Source organism: Podarcis cretensis, assembly GCF_951804945.1.
Source record: "Podarcis cretensis genome assembly, chromosome: 10".
Taxonomy (NCBI): Eukaryota; Metazoa; Chordata; class Lepidosauria; order Squamata; family Lacertidae; genus Podarcis; species Podarcis cretensis.
This window is the reverse complement of record NC_137179.1, coordinates 29,813,982-29,834,849: the sequence shown is the minus strand read 5'-3', so window position 1 is coordinate 29,834,849 and position 20,868 is coordinate 29,813,982. Positions and strand designations below refer to the sequence as shown.

The window sequence follows — 20,868 nt, the reverse complement described above, 5'->3', positions numbered from 1 at the left end:
TGTCTCTCCATGAGCAAATTTATTTCAGCAGATGCGTTGTACCAACAAAAAAACTTCCTTCAGACTAGGGTCAGGAATCACCTTTATTACTCTCCTCCAGGCACATTGCGGTCCTCCTTAAGCAGAGGTAGAATGCACAGGTTCTAGAATCTGGCAACAGAGCACCAAAAGTGATGTGAGCAACGCCTCTTTTCAAAGCCACTACCACCTCTCTGAAAAGCAGCACGGTCCACCTGCAGGTTTCAGGTTTCGAAAGGCATCCTACAGCTCACGATCTTCAGCCATTCAAGGCAAGGCTCCATGCTTACGGCCAACTTCCACAAAGGCCTCCACACACCGATCAATATCCTCGTCACTGTGAACAGCCGAGATCTGCACCCGGATGCGAGCTTTTCCCTTGGGCACCACAGGGTAGCTGAATCCAATGACGTAGATGCCTGACAGGTGAGAAAGAGAGGGAGGGAGGGAGGGAGGGAGAGAAATGAGTGTAGCAGAGGCAGCAGATCAACTGCATAAGCAAGACCTTGTTTTGTTTCTTTAATAAATGAGTAAAATAAATAATAAAGAGATTCATAAATAAAACTTTCACAAGGCAGCACACAAAAATGCATAAACAAATATATCACAAGAACATATTACACAATTTAAGAAAACAATGCATTAAAGTATCAGCACCCATCCCTGTAACTCATATGGGGGCATGCCACGTTTGACTAACTTCCACAATTTCATGAACTTCGCTACCAGGCTGACCTAGAGAATCTACAACATTTGATGTGGATTGTTAAGCATCACTTGGGATAAAACTTGCAGGAAGCAGGTGATGGATCTCCACTCCCTGAATCTTTTATTTATGTTCTTGGTGTTTTGCTGAGAATAGCAAAGCTCCACATACTCAGAAACTGCACCAGGGTCCCCAACCCTATTATTATTATTATTGGAAGTTTTTAATATTTGATGTTTTACTGTGTTGGACGCAGCCAGAGTCAGAGAAAATAAAGATATCCACATGGTGGCAGAGGGAAAGTTAAGAAGTAAGAAGACTTGGTTTGGCTGCCTTCACTACCCTCTCACACTGCAGACTATCACCCAAGCTGTCATACAGCCCAGGAGGACCAAAAAGGCAGTTGGCAAAGTGGGAATGCTACTCTGGAGAGCCAACCCCTTCTTGGGTTGCAGACTGTTGCTTAGTACTTCCCAGGATTTCTTCCAGTGTGGCAGATCACCCACCTCTTGAATGAGGTTGTACAGCAAAGTGTTGTCTTAGGCCAGCTCTGGATTGCGACCAAGAGTACAACAAGGGGTGTGCGTTTACCAGTGTCAAACTTCCAGGATGCTTTTCTGGAGGCAATGCTGCCCTCTACAGAGCGGCCAGGGAAATTCCTGTTGGAAGATGCAGGAGTGGCTCTGTGAGAGGTCAGATGGACTTGTGCTGCTGTTAAGGTGTGATTGAAACCAAAGCAGAAAGGCAGCTCTGGAAGAACGTCACTTGACTGAGTAAATCTGGGTTGAAGAGGGGGAAAGTAGCACTGAATCAAAGAGCAGGAATCTGCAGGAATGGAGAGCACTGGTTGGTCACTGTGAGAACAGGATGCCAGCAGGCTGTCCTTATCCATAATGTTTTTGGATGTGTAGCAAATATCGTTTTAGGAACTTAAGTGAGAGAGAAGCAGAAATGCCTCTTAAGACTGGCCAACTGGAGTTTTTTTAAATTGCAATTACTTGTATTAAAAATGATAGTATTTTTATATGCTCATTTTCAGATGGCAGATTAAACTTTTTTAAAAAAATTGGATCAAACAGATTTGATTCAATGCTGCAGCTTTATGCTGTCCCTGATGCCCCTCTTCTACTTAACAGCTGCACATCAAGCAAAAAGTTCAACAAATGATTTGCCGATCATCACAGCTTCCGCCCAGGGTGGAGGCACAAGTGTGCGTACTGAATTTCTGCCTGTTCTGGAGTAGCCCCTCAGAACAGGAAGAAAGAGGGAAACCGAGCAAGAAGCAACAGGGGTTGGCAGCATGAGGTCTAGTCTCTACATGTGGCCCATTCTTAGTCTCTGAAATGAAAGTAGCAGGAGCAGCAACACATAATGGCAGGCAGATTATGGTTCATAACCACTGGTATAGGGGATCGGGGATAATGCCACTATCAAATCATTAAGAGAAATGCAGGAACACTTAAGAGTCAAGACAGGGAGGAGAAAAACAAAGGAGGTTTAAATAAGATTCCCATGCTGTGTCTATGGTAAAGCAACTGGTACTCAGCATGGAGGTTAGGGATCTGAAGACAGAATTGCCATGCCTTAACCAGGAATAGGGTCTATATTATTAAACACCCATTTTACAAGAAGTGCTGAGAACACTAGTTAGTATAGCATAATGCACAATATAAAGCAAAACAAAAAACAGCCCAGCCAATTTTATTAGCTCTGAAATGCAAAACACAATTCATGTTCAATGTCTTAAAGCAAGAATTAACTCATCAGCTTTTCCTCCTTTTTCCTCAGAGGCTGCCTGGGACTTCCCTTACTTGCTTCCCTGAGTTACCTGCTGTGCAGAATTGGCTTCACATGAAATGGGGATACAAGGAGAGCCACACCGACTGTGACAGCTTCCAAAGCAAAGAAGAGTCTCTGGGTTTTTCCTCCCAACTCAAAAGTTCTTAAATCCATCCCAGGGCTTTTCAGGCAGTAACACCCGAAGATATCATAAGCTACGCAAAACTCCCCTGTCCCACATTGGTTACCTCTCTTCAGCATGTCATCAGCCATCAAGGACGCCAGCCGGGCATCACCCAACATCACAGGGCAAATAGGGTGCTCATTCCCTGAAATGGTGAATCCAGCTGCCGCCATCTTGCTTCGGAAACTGCAAGGAAGAGGAACACCTTCAGCGTGGGACCTGCTTTGCCTGTCCCCTCTATGGAGCACTCCCTCCCTCTCCCATTTATGTCTGTGGAAGGGACTGTGTACTATTTTACTTCCTCTCTGACACAGAAACTGTTCTGACAGCAGAAAACTTCGCACCCTCTAATAAAGCAATGATGTGTGGAGTACTGACAGCTATAAGTCAAAATGTGACCAGTGACAAATGAAAGGGAGACGACAGTAATTTGGAGGAACCAAAAGATGTACAAAAGTACAAATAGTACTTTCAGGGGGAACGGGACTAGCTGAGCAAACTCCCCCCAAAACAGCCCAATGAGGGTTCAGCATGTTCAGTGGCCAAAGAAGGTGGAAAACCAGGAAGGAAAATGGAGTATCCTAAGGAGGGGTGCACACTGTGGGTTGTAAACCATCTTGAGGACAATTTGAACAAAAGGTGGTCTAGATAAATGACAGGCTCCCTTACCGTGTGGTCTTGGCAGCCATGGACTGCGCAATGGCATTGCTCTCCATGAGGATATCCAGAGCCTTGGAGGCACAGCCCACCACGGCAGGAGGCAAACTATTGGAAAAGAGGTAAGGGCGCGAACGTTGGCGCAGAAGGTCAATGAGCGCTTTGGGGCCGGTTGTGTAGCCACCTGCAAAGAGAAGCAAGACAAGGTTAGTTCAAGGCACCAATGGGCCACCATTGGGCTCTTCAAGGGGGTGAGGGAGATGCTCATTTGTTGTGCTCATCTGCTCTACCCAATGGAGGTGTGGGAAACCTTTGACCCTCCAGATGTTGCTGGACTACAGCTCCCATCAGCCGTGCTGCAGCCATGCTTGCTGGGGGTGATGGGAGCTGTCATTCAGCAGTGACAGGAGAGCCAGTAGGTCCTCACACCAGCTCTAGAGCAATCCCTTCTAGATCATAAAATGGATTTTATCAATGGCAGATGCTCAGAACTGAACCACTCTTTCTTTAAGGCAGGGGCAGGGAGAGAGACGAAAGTGGGCAGAGCCAAGGATCCACTTTTACCTTTACACAGCAGGCTGTATTCCAGCCACACACACACACACGCGCACACACACACACACACACACACACATTATCTACACACACAAACACACACTTTTCTCTTCTCCATCAAAGCAAGTGAAATACATTATCACAGTTCAATGGTACATTCCAGCCAGGCAAAAGCATTTGAGCACAGAGAAGAGACAGTAAGGGCTGTGGTCTACGGAGAAGGGGGCTGGCCAGACGAAGGGCATTGGCTCTGAAGAGTTCCAGGGGCCAGGCAGAGAAGCCTGGAGGGCCACATTCTGCCTCAATGCCCGAGATTCCCAATCTGCACTTTAAGGTATCAGGTGCTACCAAAGCCAAGGCAGAATTGGAGGCTGGGGGCTTTGCTGTTCTCCAATTCCTACTTGAAACGGCTTTATCCAACTCAGTGGTTTCTCTTGACTCTATTCCCTTTCCCTGCCCCCATATTCAAGGATGTTCCTTGTGTCTAACCCCTCTAGCTTTGGCCCAAAGATGACATAACCAACCTGCCTCTCAAATCGTCTCTGTGAAAGAGAGGTGAGAGGAAGAATAACGAACAGGGGGAGCTCTGGAAAATGGATGGTGGTGAAGAAGATGTCAGCTGTTCTGAGTTTAGAAAGACAAGCAGGGCAGAAGTTATTAATACCAAAAAATAAATAAATGTATTTTTCTCCCCTACACTTCTAATTAGGGTACTGCTAGTTAGCAACTGCACCTGCTGCTCCCCCAAGTGCCTTCCCAAGTGTGGAGTTGATTATAGTGACTTGGTCCATCACTCCCAAGAGTTCGTCAGTGCCCCTGCAAGGAGAAAATAACTGTTATTAGCTTAGGCTTCAGAACTCTCCCATTCGTCTGTTCCAGAGCTGGGGAAGCTTTCTCCTCCAGGTGCTGCTGGACTACAACTCCCATCATCCCCAGCAACTGGAAATGCTGTGACAGCCTGCACGTGGTCTGGGAAACAGCTATGAATATAAATGTAGGCCAGTCACCGACTCTCAGACTAACCTACCTAAATAGTAAGGCAGGTTGGTGAGACAGTGCCCCATTCACTCCACAGTAGGTTTGTTTCCCTTCTAACAAGCCCAGTTGCTAGCCAGGATTAAACCATGGTTTGTTGTTTGCTTACAGCCTGTGGTTCGTTACAGAACAAACCATGGTCTCAGGTTCAAACTGAAGACAAATCCTTCCTGATTGTTTGCCCTCTTTCCATTAATATCATTACTTATCAAATTTGTATACAGCCCTTACATCCCAAGATTACAAGGAGGTCCACAACAGAGGCCAGTTAATGGGGGTTCCATAAAAGCCATAAAAAAGTACAGTGTGGTTTATTAAGCTTCCTATTTTACCGCTATGAGCTAACTTAGCCAGGGCATAAAAGATATCACTCTTCTTCAACTTTTCTTCATTGGTCTTTTTATGATGACCGAACTGCTGTTCTCGCCCCAGAGTCTGCTTTATATTCTGCTATTTTAAGTAATTATTATCATTGTCACTATCATCTTATAATGCAACGCTGGGTTTTATATAGTGTGTTTGATACTGTATTTTCACTTGTGTGCCACTTTGGGGGCTAAAAAGCAGCACAAAATTAATCCTGACCAATTATTCTCAGGGCTGCTACCCCTTCTCACTTTGTTTGCCAACCTCCCTCCCCACTCCCTATGCTTGACCAACCCCCCCCCCTCCGTTTACACTTGGCCAACCTTGCCAAACCCACCCTTGCAGGTCACTCAAACCCCAGCACAGGTAAGCTACAGAGCAAGAGACAGGCTGGGGCAACTCTCCAGCAACCACCTGGCTCTGTGATCATTTCCCTCGTCCTCGGTCTCTGACCCTGCTGAGGCCAAAATAGCAGCATCAGTATGCTGTCCTGGTGTTCCTCTGTGGTTTGCCATGTCCACCTGCTCGTTCACCTGCCTGCCTGGGCTGCCCACATGCTATTCGCTGCCTTGCTGCAGCTCACATGGCTGCAGCAAACTGCACCTTGACAACATCCTTACAATTTTATTATATAGTTAGAAATCACTGGTGATAATTTTTCTTTGCTAAAAACGACAGCAATAAAGAATGCGACAAAAGAGAATAATTTGATTCTTTTTACCGTCCGTTGGGCCCAAGAAATCCAGTGGCGTGACATTCATCAACAAAAACAATGGCTTTGTATTTCTGAGACAGCCTACAGATTTCCTGCAAGGGAGCAATGTCACCATCCATGGAGAAAGCACCATCCGTAGCCACCATCCTCAAACGGTATTTCTGCGTAGGAGAGCAAGCAGGGGTGTGGTCAGTGGAGACCAAGTAAGCAAGAACCTTAGAAAAATTGCTTGTGGGGAAGTGGACACTTGGAAAAGCAGCAATCTGACTTTGCTTTGGAGCCACAGCACCAACTTACTTGGGCATCCTGCAACTTGGCTTCCAGGTCCTGCATGTCCATGTGCTTATAGCGATATTTGTTGGCTTTACACAGCCGGATCCCATCAATGATAGAGGCATGATTCAGTTCATCTGAAAGTATTGCATCTTCAGGGGTCAGTAGAGCCTGTAGGTACCAGAAGGCAGAGAGAATAGTTACAGCAAGCACCTGCTTACTATACATCACTTAACAACTGATGTTTCATACTTCCCTAAAATAATAGGCTACTCCACAGACTATTAAAAAATGCCCACAAGAGTCCTGTGGCATTTTTCTTTCCCAATACAAGGGATATCTAACTTAAGCCAGTGTTGTATAATGGTTAGACCTGCGAGACCAGGGTTTGAATTCCCACTCATGCATGAAGCTCACTGGGTGATCTTGGGCCAGTCACCATCTCTTAGCCTAACCTACCTCACAGGGTTGTTGTGAGGATGAAATGGGGAGGACAAGAACCATGTACACTACCTTGAGCCCCTTCAAAGAAAAAGGTGGTATATAAACTAATAAATAAAATAAGTATGTTGTGATGCTTGTGTTATCCATTATGGCCATTGTGAATGGTCTGTGTGATTTTTGGATACATAGACGTTTAACACAGGGGTTGCTAACCTGTGGCCCAGATTTTACTCCACTGTTACTCCAGTGTGGCTAACGGTCAGGGATATTGGGATCTGTAGCCCAGTAACATCTGAAGAGCCATAACTTCCCCAAGTTTACTTTAACAAAATTGTCAAGAACTATGTGTATTTTCTGCGTTCTTTCCTTTTGTCCTCACTGTCACACACACACCTCCCAGTATGTGGCTTTGCGTGTCTACCAACTGAAGATAACCATGCATATTATGAAGTAAACCTTAGTCCACAAAAACTTATGCTATAATAAAGTTGCATAGTTTCTAAGTGGCATGAGATTCTTAGTTCCCTGTTGGTGCAACATATTAACATGGGTACCCCTCCAGAAATCTGTCACAAAGAGAGTTGCTTTGGGATTTTGATGCTTTCCACTGACCACCCCCCAAACACCAACACCCAACTTCCTATACACAAAGTGCTATGAACCTCAAAGATCCCAGCATTGGCATCAAAGCAGCTGGCGTAGAGAATGGTGTCTTCTCTCTGATGGAAACGGGCAATCTTCTCCTCCAGATCCTTGTGTATATTCTAATGAGAAAGCACAAAAGGTTCCAATGGTTATCCTGTTAAGTTGCTTTGAGATATTTTCTTTTTCTCATAAAGCAAGTAACAAATTTAATACATTATATATTACTGTCTAATGATGTATGGAAGTGAGAGCCGGACCATAAAGAAGGCTGATTGCCGAAGAATTGATGCTTTTGAATTATGGTGCTGGAGGAGACTCTTGAGAGTCCCATGGACTGCAAGAAGATCAAACCTAACCATTCTTAAGGAAATCAGCCCTGAGTGCTCACTCGAAGGACAGGTCCTGAAGCTGAGGCTCCAATACTTTGGCCACCTCATGAGAAGAGAAGACTCCCTGGAAAAGACCCTGATGTTGGGAAAGACTGAGGGCACAAGGAGAAGGGAATGGCAGAGGACGAGGTGGCTGGACAGTGTTCTCGAAGCTACCAGCATGAGTTTGACTAAACTGCGGGAGGCAGTGGAAGACAGAAGTGCCTGGCGTGCTCTGGTCCATGGGGTCACAAAGAGTCAGACATGACTAAATGACTAAGCAACAACAAAATATTATTGTCAGCATTAATGTTATAGTCAGACGTTCTAGATCACTTATTTATAAACACCGAAAGTTAAATTGGGATCCTCTTTTGTTCTAGGGTTTTAGCCCTGCTAAGATTTGTACAGAGGTACCTTGGTTGTTGAACGGCTTGGCTCCTGAACAAATCAGCTCCCGAACACCACAAACCTGGAAGTGTGTGTTCAGGTTTGTGAATGTTTTTTGGAAGCCGAATGTCCAATATGGCTTCCGATTGAGTGTAGGAAGCTCCTGCAGCCAATTGGAAGCCGCGCCTTGGTTTTTGAATGGACTCCTGGAATGGATTAAGTTCGACAACCAAGGTACCACTGTACTCCAGTCCTACTTAGCCTGTCTGCTTGCCCCCAGGGCCCAGCACTGAAACATCTACATGACCATACTTTTTTTTCTGTAGGACCTACCCTGACTGAAACAGGCGTATGGGAAAGGCTATTACTTCCCACATCCGAAACAGGCCCAGCTTTCTTGCCAGAAACATCTTGATGACTGTGGAAATACCACCTAAGGAGAGTCGTGCTGGATCAGGCCAAAAGCACATTTATTCCAGCATCCTGTTCTCACATTGGTCCAACAGATGCCTATGGGGAGACAGCAAGAAGGACCTGAACGCAACAGCACTCGGGTTAAGAACTTTGCTTCAGGATGAGAATAGAAATCGCGCAGCAGCTCCCATCCAAGAACTAACCAGGCCTGACCCTGCTTAGCTTCCGAGATCAGACGAGATCGGGCGTGTTCAGGGTAGTATGGCCGTATGTTGGTTAAAAGAATGGATAAAGTTAGAAAATAATGAATTATTAGATCTTGAAGGATTTGATAACAGATTTGGGTGGCACGCGTACCTTTGGTGTGACAAAAAGAGGGTTCATAAAGGATTTGGAAACCACATCTTCAGGGGTCCATTAATAGAGGTTTGGGAGAGATACAAAAATATACTGGAACCAAAAGTTCCACACTGGCTGTCCCCGTTAGAGGTAATAAGTGTGAAGAAGACTAACATGAGAAACAAATGGGCCACCTATGGGGAACTGATAGCTAATGAGGGAGGAAAATGGAAATTGAAGCCATATGAACAAGTTAAAGATTTAGTTTATGATTGGTTGCACCACTACCAAGTAAATGAAATATTTAAAAAAGATCTGAAGGAAAAGGGTTATGTGGAAAAAGAATCAAATTTCCAAAAGGACATTATAAATAATGAGTATAAAATTCTTTCAAAAATGTATAAGATATTGCTGGAATGGAATACGAAAGATGAAGAGGTTAAATCGGTAATGATACAGTGGGCAAAGGATTTTGGGTACAATATTCAATTTGAAGATTGAGAAAAACTGTGGAAAGAGCATTTAAAATTTACAGCATGTATTACACTGAAGGAGAATGTGATGAAAATGTTTTATAGATGGTATATGACACCTGTAAAGTTAGCAAAGATGTATAAGGTTGATAACAAATGTTGGAAGTGTAAAGACAAGGAAGGGACATTCTTTCATCAGTGGTGGGAATGTAAGAAAGTGAAAAGTTTTTGGGAAATGATATATAATGAGTTGAAAAAAATGTTAAGATATACTTTTGTGAAAAAACCCGAAGCTTTTCTTTTAGGTATGGTAGGAAAGGACATCAGAAGAAAGGACTGTAAGCTTTTCCAGTATGCGGTAACGGCAGCCAGAATCCTGTTGGCCCAGAAGTGGAAACAAGAGGAAATACCGACGATAGAAGAATGGAGACTAAAAATGACAGACTATGCAGAACTGGATAAATTAACTGGGAAAATCAGATTTACTAAAGATCAAAAGTTCATCGAAGACTGGGGGAAATTTGTGGATTATCTGAAAAATATATGTGGTGTGAATACAACGCTAGTGGGATTTAAAGAGGCACTGTAAAAAAAGAAAATAAGTATTGTTTATGAGAAATAATAGGAGTAAGGAGGAAAAATGGCAATACGAAAGAAGGGAATGTGTATTAAAGGTATAACTACGGATGATTGTCAGAGACGTTGAAGGAAGTCAAAAAATAACTATGATTTGTTGTATGCGGGATTGAACGAAGAATTGGATGGAAATTTATAAAATGTATAACAATAAAAATTATTATAAAAAAAAAAAGAAATCACGCAGCAGCAGCAGCAGGAGGCCCCATTAGCTAAAGTGGTGCTTCAGGTTAAGAACAGACCTCCAGAATGAATTAAGTATGTAACCAGAGGTACCACTCTACCGATAAGTTTGGCAGCTCTGTGTGTGTGGTAGTGGATAGGCCTGTACAGTGATCCTTCCCATTATTATTTTTTCTGGGGTGGGGGTGATGGAAGGTGTATGTGTCCACACTCAATTCAAAGGCTAATTCCTATGTATGATGACAGGTTCTTCATCAACGAAGGTGCACTGAAGCCTTAGAAAGATGTCTTTTGTTGTTCAGGGCCACTTCTGAGACGCATGAGAAAATTCCCCCGAGAAGAGCTGCATCATCATTCTATCGGGATAGTTTTAGGTGGGGCTGTGTAGCTGCCTAGGGGCAGAAATTGTTAACTTGCGCATAACGCGCCATCGTGGGAATCTTTTCCCTTAAAGTGATGTTTCTAGCCTGTACATGTTGAGAGTGTGTGGGTAACATCTGATAATATCAAATAGTCAACTATGGGGTGGAGACAGGGTGCCCTGTGTGGTTTCTTCTTACTGCTTCTTCCCACAACCATAAGAAGTGTAAAATTATGCATAGCATGCAAATACATGTAAATATGCTTATTCTGTATCATTACTGCTACACACTTCCACTGTTTTCCTCATGCAGAACTTTGAATTTCCTTCTCCCCTCCCCGCCCCACAAAAATGCAAAGTCCTTGGATTACATCTGCTTGTGAATTAATAAAAAAGCATCAATGCAGCCAGATCTTTTCCTTAATTGCTAGAACAATAGCAGTTTTAATCAAGAAGCTTGCCCTCAAAGCAATTACTTGAAGCAGGCCAGTGGCATTTTCAGACGCTTGCACTGCAAACATGATTAGGTCTTTGCAACACTCCTGCTCATCCCTACTTGTGTTCCACAGATGAAGCGGACGGAACTGAGGCCAGCTCCATACTTCTCCAGGGCATCTAGTCCAGAACGGATCACCTTGGGATGGCTGGACAATCCTAGGTAATTGTTGGCACAAAAATTCAGGATATCTGCAACAACGAGAAGAAGATTGAAACAAACGAGCGATGCGCACACACTTCTACTTTATTCATCTTCCTAAGTAGCTGCATATTTCTCACTTTGATTCTAGGAACATAGGAAGTTGCCTTGGACCAAGTCAGGCTATTTAGCTCTCTCTACTGTCTTCAGTGATGCTCTTTAGGATCTCCAGCTGATGTTTTCTCTACCACCCACTATCTGATCCCTTTACCTGGAGATGGTGGGGGCTGAAACTGGAGCCTTCTACATGCAAACCATGAGTTCCCTCATCAAGCCAGCCTGCCCCTGCCCACCTGGCGATACCCAGATATTTTGCACTGCAACTCCCACCATCTCTCACCATTCACTATTCCTTCTTGGGCAGATGGGAGTTGTAGTCCAAAATATACAGAAGGCACCTGGTTGGAGAAGACTGCACCCAGTTATAGTCTCCTCCCTATAGTTGGAGCTAGAGGTCAGATGGTGTTCATAGCATAATGCTTCTGTAGAGGGAAATGAGAAAAGAAATCACTGCTGTTGCAATACTCATATGCCATGTCCATCCTACCTTACCCAGCTTAAGGGAATTTGGGGTGGGGAGGGTTGGCTGGCTGGCTGGCTGGCTAGGGAGAGAGGTGTTATTACAAATCAAGCAGCAAATTTTATTAAACAAAACAATTTACTGGGAGCCTTGGACATGTTTGTAAAACAGAGGATATTAAATGCCTACTTTGTGACGAAGCACTATGCACACTTGAAATGCTAGGAATTTAAAGTTAAAAATCCCAAATCAAACTTTCTAGCCCATTTTTGATGCTGAGAATTTGCGCTTATGGAATGCACTGTATTTTTAGCCACTTGAAATGTACAGAAAACTTGAAAGAACTGGCTGCTTGAAATCTTTGGAGGAGGAGAATTTGATTCATGAGAAATTACGGTTCAAAGCAGAGCTCCACAAAGTTCCCCCCCATCCCAGTTTGTGTGTGCAGCAGCTACATAGTTCAAGCACAGGTCAAGTATCTGTGGCCTCCAGATGTTGTTGGACAGTCATCAGCTCCAGCCACCATGACTAATCTTCCTTGTTAAGGGTGGAGCAAACTGTGTCAAACCACATTGAGAGGGCCACAGATTCCTCATCCCTGATGAATTAAATGGAAAGGATACAGCTTTTTCTCAAAAATGACAGCTCAACTCAAAAGACATTAGGCAATAAGTCGAAATTCTGGAGTTTACACAAAAAGATCTGGCAATTGGTAAAAAAAAGCAGAACTAAAACACACACTCTCTCTCTCTCCATTTGTTTAACAACGCTACTTGGAACCAGGTCAACTAATCAAGTCTCCATGAGCTAAAGAGCTAAAACAAACACACCAAGAGTACTGAGCACAGGATCAGAACTATGGAAACAGTCCAGTTAAGGAAGGTTCTACCAAACATATGCTAAGTTTCTACTGGCTATATCAATTACAACAATATATATTCTCAAAATTGTGGCTCATTTTGTAAGAATAAATAATACTTAGTAATTATAGAATAGGCTATTACAGACATGATTAGTTTTTGTATCAAGTCAGTTTTAAGGAACAGGTGTTGGCTAATAGCCTGCTCACAAACAAAAGGGAGGAAGGAAAAACTGACACAGGGCCTGAATGCTGTGGATTAAGCTTGTTTCTGTTTTGCTATTCATCTGCCTTGTGAAACTGATGGATCAGCTGGATCCAACCTTTTAAACAATACACTCATCCCCTACACCTACCCCTTTTGTTTCTGCATTGCATCTTCCTGTGCCCCAATCCATGTTTTCACACTCTTTCGGGCACTGTAAAAGCTCTCCCTTCCATCAATATGAGTTACCATTCTCTAACTTCAGCCATGGCTAGACTAATAATACTGAAGTGAAGTTGTTGTTTTTTTCAGATGTAAAGCGATTTTGCAAATATACTTTTAGTTCTGCATAGCTCAGTGGAACTGCAGCACTCACTAGATAAATTACATTGCTGAGGGTAATAGGAGCCATGATGCTTTCTCCTTATAGCCAGCACCTAAGTTCAACAAGTTTAACAGGCCAAGGAATCCTGATAGAAGGGGGAAGAAAGGCGGCCATGTTCTCTTGGGAGCTGTCAAAAGTAATCCTATTTGTCTAAGGCAAAAACCTTCCTCCGTAACCAGGCCTTTAACTATCTGTGGCCTTTTAGAAGTGAGCGCAATGTTTTAAACTCTTTCCTCTTGGTTTTAATGTATCTATGTAGGCAGTGCTTTTTTTCTGGGGGGACGCATACCACTAAACATTTTGCGAATCTAAGTTTGGCCTCGTTGAGGGGCAGTATTTCAATATGAGTAGGAAAATGAGAGTACCCTTAAACATTTTTTTTTAGGAAAAAAAGCACTGCATGTAGGATTTATTGTCTGTCTGTTTTGGTTGTTAAGTCGCTTTAGGTTGCCCTGGGCAAGATAGAGTGACTGGCAAAATTCAATTAATTAATTAATTTAATATAATAATAAGTCAACTCCAGCCGAAGCTCTCTTTCTCCTATCCAAGTCCCCGCCCTACCTCCGCGGCTGCCTTCCACCTGGATGCGCGGTCCCTGCCTCGACGTGATCACCCTCTCGCCCTTCCAGGTGCCCGCGCCGCGGATGCCCTCGAGCTCCCCCTCCAGCACCTGCTGCAGCTGCGCCAGGGCAGACTGGGCCCGGGAGGGGCTGCCCAGGCCCGGAGAAAGCGGCGTCCTCAAGAGGCGCCTGCACCACCACATCGCCGAGCTCCGCGTGCAAAGCGAAAGAGAGGAGGAGGAGGAAGAAGAAGAGGCGAGAGGCAGGTCGCTGGAGGCGTAGGCCGAGCCAGCCAATCAGGCCTCGGCGGAAGCACGACCAATGGGCGGCGGAGCTCATTTAAAGAGGCAGAGAAGAAGACGCGGGCTGTGCGAAGAGGTGCCAATCGCAGGATGCTCTCAGCTTCGTGGATATGACTTTCACTGCTTTTTTTTGGAAGTTTCCATGATTTTTAACGCAAGCTTCCAGCGCACGATATGGAGCGGGACCTTACGGTGGTGTATTCGGGCTAACCCTTTTCTCCATCCGTATTTATCAGCCTCATACCCTGCTTCAATTTATACTTGGGGTAGGATTGTCATTCGCTTCCATGGGACATTTTCCCTCGTATGCGAACCGCAGGCATGGATCCGGGTCGGGACCGTTTTGTGTGCATACGACAAACGCTTATTACCGCCTCCCACGCTCTTTTTTTTTTTTTTTTTTTAAAGCCGGATCTAAAATTTTAAAATAAATTAATAGTTGTTCGGTCTTAAGTTCCATGCCAGCGGCAAAGCAGGTGCTTTGGAAGGGAAAAGGTTCCAGGTTCACTCCATTCTCTCGTATGAAGCCCAGGAGAGCCGCTGCTGCCGGTCAGTGTCCGCAGTACTGAGCTTAGATGGGCCGCTGAACTGGCCTGACTTGGAATAAGGCAGCTTTCTACGTCTCGGTCAGCAGGACCTGCGGCACAAAAGGTGCTGCGCCGATGCCTACAAGCGGCCTAGGGCTGGATGAGGAACAATAAGAGCGTGGCTAAGACTGGAGGTTTCGATCGAAGAGGTTTCATGGAGCTAAGAAGGCTGCTTACAATGCTGGCCAGGTGTGGCAAGATCCTCCTTTCGGTAGGGAGATATCTGTCTGATTTCTGAATGGCTTGGCTAGGAAACACCGGGAAGGTACTCAAAGGGGCATATGTCTTTCTGACCCCCTGCCACCTGCACCCTAGCTAAGGATGATGTGCTTTAGGTCTGTGAAAAAGAAAAGAAGCCAGAGAGGGAGAGATCTGAGGCTCTGTTCTGGGGCAGTAGGCTTTAGCGAATCATAATAATTATTATTAATAATAAATTTATTACTTATACCCCACCCATCTGGCTGGGCTTCCCCAGCCACTCTGGGCGGCTTCCAACAAAATATTAAAATACCATAATACAATAGCTGTTTGTTGGAATGTTTAAGCTGTTCCTCCACCTATTATCAACCTATATATTTGTATATAATATGTACACTTGTAGGTCAGAGTGCATTTGATTTATACTGTGTCCATTCATTATGAATAAATTTTAATGAAAAAGTGCACTTCTAAAAGGGGAATTTCCACCCATGGAAAGAGAGATTACTGGAAGCAGGGTTGCACTGCTGGCCCCATCTTCAGATATCCACAGTTAGGCTAGACTGTGTGCATATGGAAAGGTTCACATTCCTGTTCAGTGACAAAAATTTGCTTGGAAATATTGGTCACCATTATCTCTCAGCCTTACCTACCGCAAGTAGTTGAGAAGGTGAAGTGGGAAGGAAGAAACCCTGAGCTTGGAGGGTTGGATAGAAATAAATTAGGAAATAAATTAGAAATAAACATTAGGAAGAACTTCCTGAAAGTAAGAGCTGTTCGACAGTGGAATTTGCTGCCAAGGAGTGTGGTGGAGTCTCCTTCTTTGGAGGTCTTTAAGCAGAGGCTTGGGACGCAGGTGGCGCTGTGGGTTAAAGCCTCAGTGCCTGGGACTTGTCGATCGAAAGGTCGGCGGTTCAAATCCCTGCGGCGGGGTGCGCTCCCGCTGCTCGGTCCCAGCGCCTGCCAACCTAGCAGTTCGAAAGCACCTCCGGGTGCAAGTAGATAAATAGGGACCGCTTACCAGCGGGAAGGTAAACGGCGTTTCCGTGTGCGGCTCTGGCTCTGGCCAGAGCAGCGATGTCACGCTGGCCACGTGACCCGGAAGTGTCTCCGGACAGCGCTGGCCCCTGGCCTCTTAAGTGAGATGGGCGCACAACCCCAGAGTCTGTCAAGACTGGCCCGTACGGGCAGGGGTACCTTTACCTTTACCTTTAAGCAGAGGCTTGACAACCATATGTCAGGAGTGCTCTGATGGTGTTTCCTGCTTGGCAGGGGGTTGGACTCGATGGCCCTTGTGGTCTCTTCCAACTCTATGATTCTATGAAATGAGAACTACAGTATAAGGAGGACAGGGAGGTGTGATGGACAAGTTTGACACTTTCAAATGTGGGTTCCATAGAAATTGAAGTGCCTAGCTCAGCACATAAAATAATAGGGTGTGTGTGCGCACGCATGACACATGCATTAGTGCTTAAGAAAGTGCAGAGCATAAGCGTATAAGAAGAGCTCTGCAGGATCAGACCAAAGGCCCATTTATTTCAGCATCCCGTCCGTAGAGAGGGCAACTTGATACCCCAAGGGTACTCCCAAGAGTGCAAGAGCACTCTCTCCACTTGTGATTCCTCGCAATTGGCAGGCAGGGTCATACTGCCTTTGACAGTAGAGGGAGAACATAGCCAACATGGGTAGTAGCCACTGACAGCCTTATCCTCCATGAATTTGTCTAATCCTCTTTTAAAGACATCCGAATTGGTGGTCATCACATCATCTTGTGGGAGCTTTTTCCATAGTTTGACTATTTGCCTTTCCTCTGTCTGTTTTGTCCTGAATCTTTCAGTAGAGTGGTACCTCGGGTTAAGTACTTAATTCATTCTGGAGGTCCGTACTTAACCTGAAACTGTTCTTAACCTGAAGCACCACTTTAGCTAATGGGGCCTCCTGCTGCTGCCGCACCGCCGAGCACGATTTCTGTTCTTAACCTGAAGCACTATTTCTGGGTTAGCGGAGTCTGTAACCTGAAGCGTATGTAACCCGAGGTATCACTGTATTCCGCTTCAGTGGATGGACAGGTCCCTGCCATAAGGAGCTTACATTTTTAAAAAATCTATGGAGAGGAGGCACTTGGGTCAGTAAGGGAAAAAAAGCAGTCTTTTGAAGTGTGCAGGAAAGCTGTGGATGGTGGTCAATGTGGAGGAGGAGGGCTGGAGAAGTGAAGACCATAGGGCAGGGATTTATTGGAACATAAAAGCAGAGAGAGAAGCAAGGAGGACATAGATGGCTTTGACGATAAGGACAAGAAACTTGTGTTGGATGCAGGAACAGACAGGAAGCCAGTGCAGGAATTTAATAAAGTGTGTCACATGATCAGAACAATGCAAGAGGTGAATGTTGTTGGTGACAGAGTACTGAATAATTTATATGACTGGCATCAGTGGCAGGGCAATGAAAATTATCCCTAATTTTATAAAATTTGTATGTCTGGGAGAAATTTATGGAGTCAACTGACTTGAAGCTTAGCCTGTGATCTTCAGCATCTTCTTCCCATCTTTTAAATTTGATAATGAATGATCTAGCTGTTTGTTCTCCCACCTTTCACAGAAGCATTGGCAGAGAGATGTGTTTCCCTCCTCTGTAGTTACACCGCCTCACATTTGCTTGCCTCTTTCTTTCCTTCATTCTTTTAAAAGTGCTCAGAGAGTCTGAGTCCTTGTCTGCGACTATTCCCAGAAGATTCCGACATCACACCTAAGTGGATGTTGTTTGTATAAATGTGTGCAATGTGCTGGCAAAGTATTGCAGTGGTTTAATTTGCAATGTAGTCCTAACCACATCTGCTCAGAAGTAAGTCCTATTGGATTTAATTGGGTTCAGTCCCAACTGAGTAGGGTTAAGACTGCAGCCTAAATCCAATTTATCCCCTTTCATTAAATAATAATAATCGCAGTTCCTTATAATCCTTTGCTACTTTTAATATCATGTTTATAGGTTTAAATTGTTTAAATTCTGTTTTAAGTGTGCATCTGTAAGTCAACCTAGGAGCTTGCATGAAGGCAAAAAACATTTTAATAGTAACACCGCCACCACTGTTGCTCTGGATTTTGCTCACAAAATTATGTTACTAGACAATGAAATAATGGATTAATAACTCATTATAAAAGGTAGCAGCACAAACTGAAGCAAATCCAATCTCTGTATATTTAGAGTAAGCAGTGGCCTCTACTAGTTAAGCCATAGATTTGTGTTGAAAATGCAAGCATTGGAAATCTCAAAAATCTCAAACTGGATTAGGATTTTGGCAGAGAGCTGGGGGAGAGGCAACAGAATTTTTCATCAGAGATACATATACTGAATTTTCTTTTTGGATCATCTGTTTTCCACAGCTACCAGCTCTGCATTAGAGCAAAGCTTTCTTTTATATTCCACACTGGCTTGCCCTGAGCTTTACCCACAACCCAACCCAACCTGTACTACAAGCTATCTATCTACTCAGCCAGAATCTGCTCAGACTTTGTCTGTCTCTGGCTGCCCTAGCCATAAACACTTGCTACAGGAGAGACAGCTGTCTGCAGTTTCTTCCTTGTCATAGAGTAGGGTTTCTCATGCCTTTTCCAGGCACAGGCTGGGCACCCAACTTTCAAAACTCGACTTATAAAGTGACACCAAGAACGTTATCAGAATAGAGCCCCAAATTGAAACTACCTTTTGTGTTCTGTCCGCAGGCTTGCATTCTGCTTGGCGACACTGGGACCTTCAACATGGCAGTATAGTGTGGACTCAGAGCTGTTCATGCATGCAAATTTTGCTCAGTGTCTACACGTCAGCCTCATCAAAACAGTGCCCCATACACCTACTCCCAATTCAATAGATTTATCATTCCCTTGGTTGTTTTCACTTATCAAAATTTCTGGAGAAAATGTGGAATGAACAGAAAACAGCATAGGATGGCATTCTGATGAGGGTGATGTCATGCGAGTGTTGCACAAAACTTGCACCATGAGCAGCACCCATTGGCCCTGATGTTGCACATAACAGTCCACTACAAGGACTAGCAAAATGCAGTTAACAAGCGCACTGGCCTGAGGCAGTGGTTTTACATGGACGTACCTGATCTGCATCACAAGCAGATGAGGAAATGTGCATTGCCACTATGTAGCATGGTGAGAGATTGTGGTGGGTGCACTATACAATATGCAGACACACATCAGCATCCAACATATTCCACAGGGTGGGTTCTGCATGTGACCCCACATTGGAAACCACATGAAGCTCCTAACCCTGGATGTAGGGAATCAGTGTGGAGAACTCTGCATGTTGAAGGTCTCAAGGTTTAGTTCTCAGCCTCTCCAACTAGGGATGGGAAAGATCCCTTTATGAAACCTTGACAAGTCTGTATTGGTCAGGGTAGACAATACTAAGGCTATGTACACCAGTTTACTCAGCATCCAGAGTGCCCCCATCACCGACTGGAGAAATGGTGCACACACAGCATTAACCACAATCCACATGTAACCTGTAATTTGTTAAAATCAAGTACCTTTTGATGCCTTTCCCCACAAAGCAGCTTCAATCTCAATTGAAATAACAGTTTAGCTGCAGTTTAAGCCAGTAATGTGTACACAGCCAAAGTTAAATGGACCAAAATTCTGAATTTCGATAGGACCTAATTTTACATGAGGCAAGTTGTAATATGATCAGCAGAGAAGTCCTTTTCCCACCTGAAATTTCCATCTATAAGCATGCCACACATATTTAATTCATTTTAATTTCATAGAACTTCACAGGCATTTCAGGGGATCCAATGCATTCATTCTGTGAATCTATTTCCTGCATTCCATGTATGCTGCCCTTTATTCTTACTCGAAACGGTAATTGTAGACCAGCACAGGCCTTAGGGCATCTCACTGTGTTACTATGCAGCAGAAAAGTAACTGCTCCCCTCCCCCACAATTATCTTCAGTGAAGTGGGCAAGTATAAGAACAACACATAGTGGCAAACCAGTGTTTGGATGGGAAGTGTATTTGCCATGTGGACTTTAGAATGAAGCACTGTTTTAAACACATAATGGACACACCTCAAGGAGCAAAGTTGGGTAGGGAGGGGAGAGAAATTAAATTCCTTTAACATTAAAAGTGTAATCTACTGAACCCACACTTTACAAAATGATACAAGAACTGAAATACAGCCAACCTTAAAAATTCAAACTTATCTGAATTTTGTAATGTAGTTCTCCAAGCAAACTGTTTGCAAAAATGCATGTATTAGGGGGAAGTGTGGATAAAAATGAACGTATCCATGGAAGTAACATAAAAAATTGCATATGACCAATTCATTGCCAAAAAAAAAGTGTACATTGGTTAAAGCTGCAATTAAAATTAAAAATTAAAAATGCTGGTGGCTTTTCATGAGGGTTTTTTTTTTAAACCAAACTGCTACAGAAATGTGGAGAATTTAAGATTGGAAAAATGAAAAAGTAGGAGAACTGAAATTGACAGTTGGGTTTTCATACACATATCTATTGTGCTCACAAATACATTTACATTCCATAGCACTTAATCACTGCATTTGCTGAAACATGCTTGCCACATATTGTGGATCAGTTTGCATAGGACTAAGGAACCTACTTGCAAATTGGTTGGCCTTTTCCCTGTGAAACGCACAACTATTTCTTAACTGCCTTTTTTCCATTGTAAAGTGAGATCATGCCTTGCTAGGCTGCCATCTAGTGGCTAATTATGTGGAGATTTTCATGGTGAAACTTTCCATTCATCCAGATTCTTCACAATAACCCAAGAAAGTGTTCCCATAGTTTAGACACCAACAGAAGTTTGTTTCCTTCCATTGCACTTTCACTGATGCAGAACTGTCTCTCCCCCCCATTCCCCTCAAACTTTACAGAATCAACCGTGCACGGTCCCATTTTGAGAATGTACAGCTGAGCCTGAATTTTCAATGTTTAAAGTTGTTTTATATAGCTGTATTGCAAAATACAGTACACCGTGGGAAACCTAAGCCA

General features: G+C 44.0%; 1 protein-coding gene across 1 annotated transcript; it reads right to left on the bottom strand.

The window, feature by feature from the left end:
* Positions 1-13,999, bottom strand: GCAT (glycine C-acetyltransferase). The gene is made up of 9 exons (XM_079992879.1): positions 13,769-13,999; positions 11,098-11,228; positions 7,395-7,496; positions 6,313-6,459; positions 6,022-6,176; positions 4,633-4,715; positions 3,357-3,528; positions 2,752-2,873; positions 1-437 (listed from the first exon to the last, which is right to left on the bottom strand). The coding sequence occupies exons 1-9, from the start codon at positions 13,968-13,970 to the stop codon at positions 286-288; spliced, it is 1,266 nt and encodes a 421-aa protein (XP_079849005.1). The 5' UTR covers positions 13,971-13,999; the 3' UTR covers positions 1-285.
* Between the last annotated feature and the right edge of the window lie 6,869 nt (positions 14,000-20,868).

Coding starts and splice junctions, on each gene's coding strand:
- GCAT (XM_079992879.1), bottom strand. CDS start 13,970: ATGTGGTGGTGCAGGCGCCTCTTGAGGACGCCGCTTTCTCCGGGCCTG. Junction 11,229..13,768: donor GGTGGAAGGCAGCCGCGGAG/GTAGGGCGGGGA, acceptor TCGTTGTTGCAG/ATATCCTGAATTTTTGTGCC. Junction 2,874..3,356: donor ATGGCTGCCAAGACCACACG/GTAAGGGAGCCT, acceptor TCTTCCTTGCAG/TTTCCGAAGCAAGATGGCGG.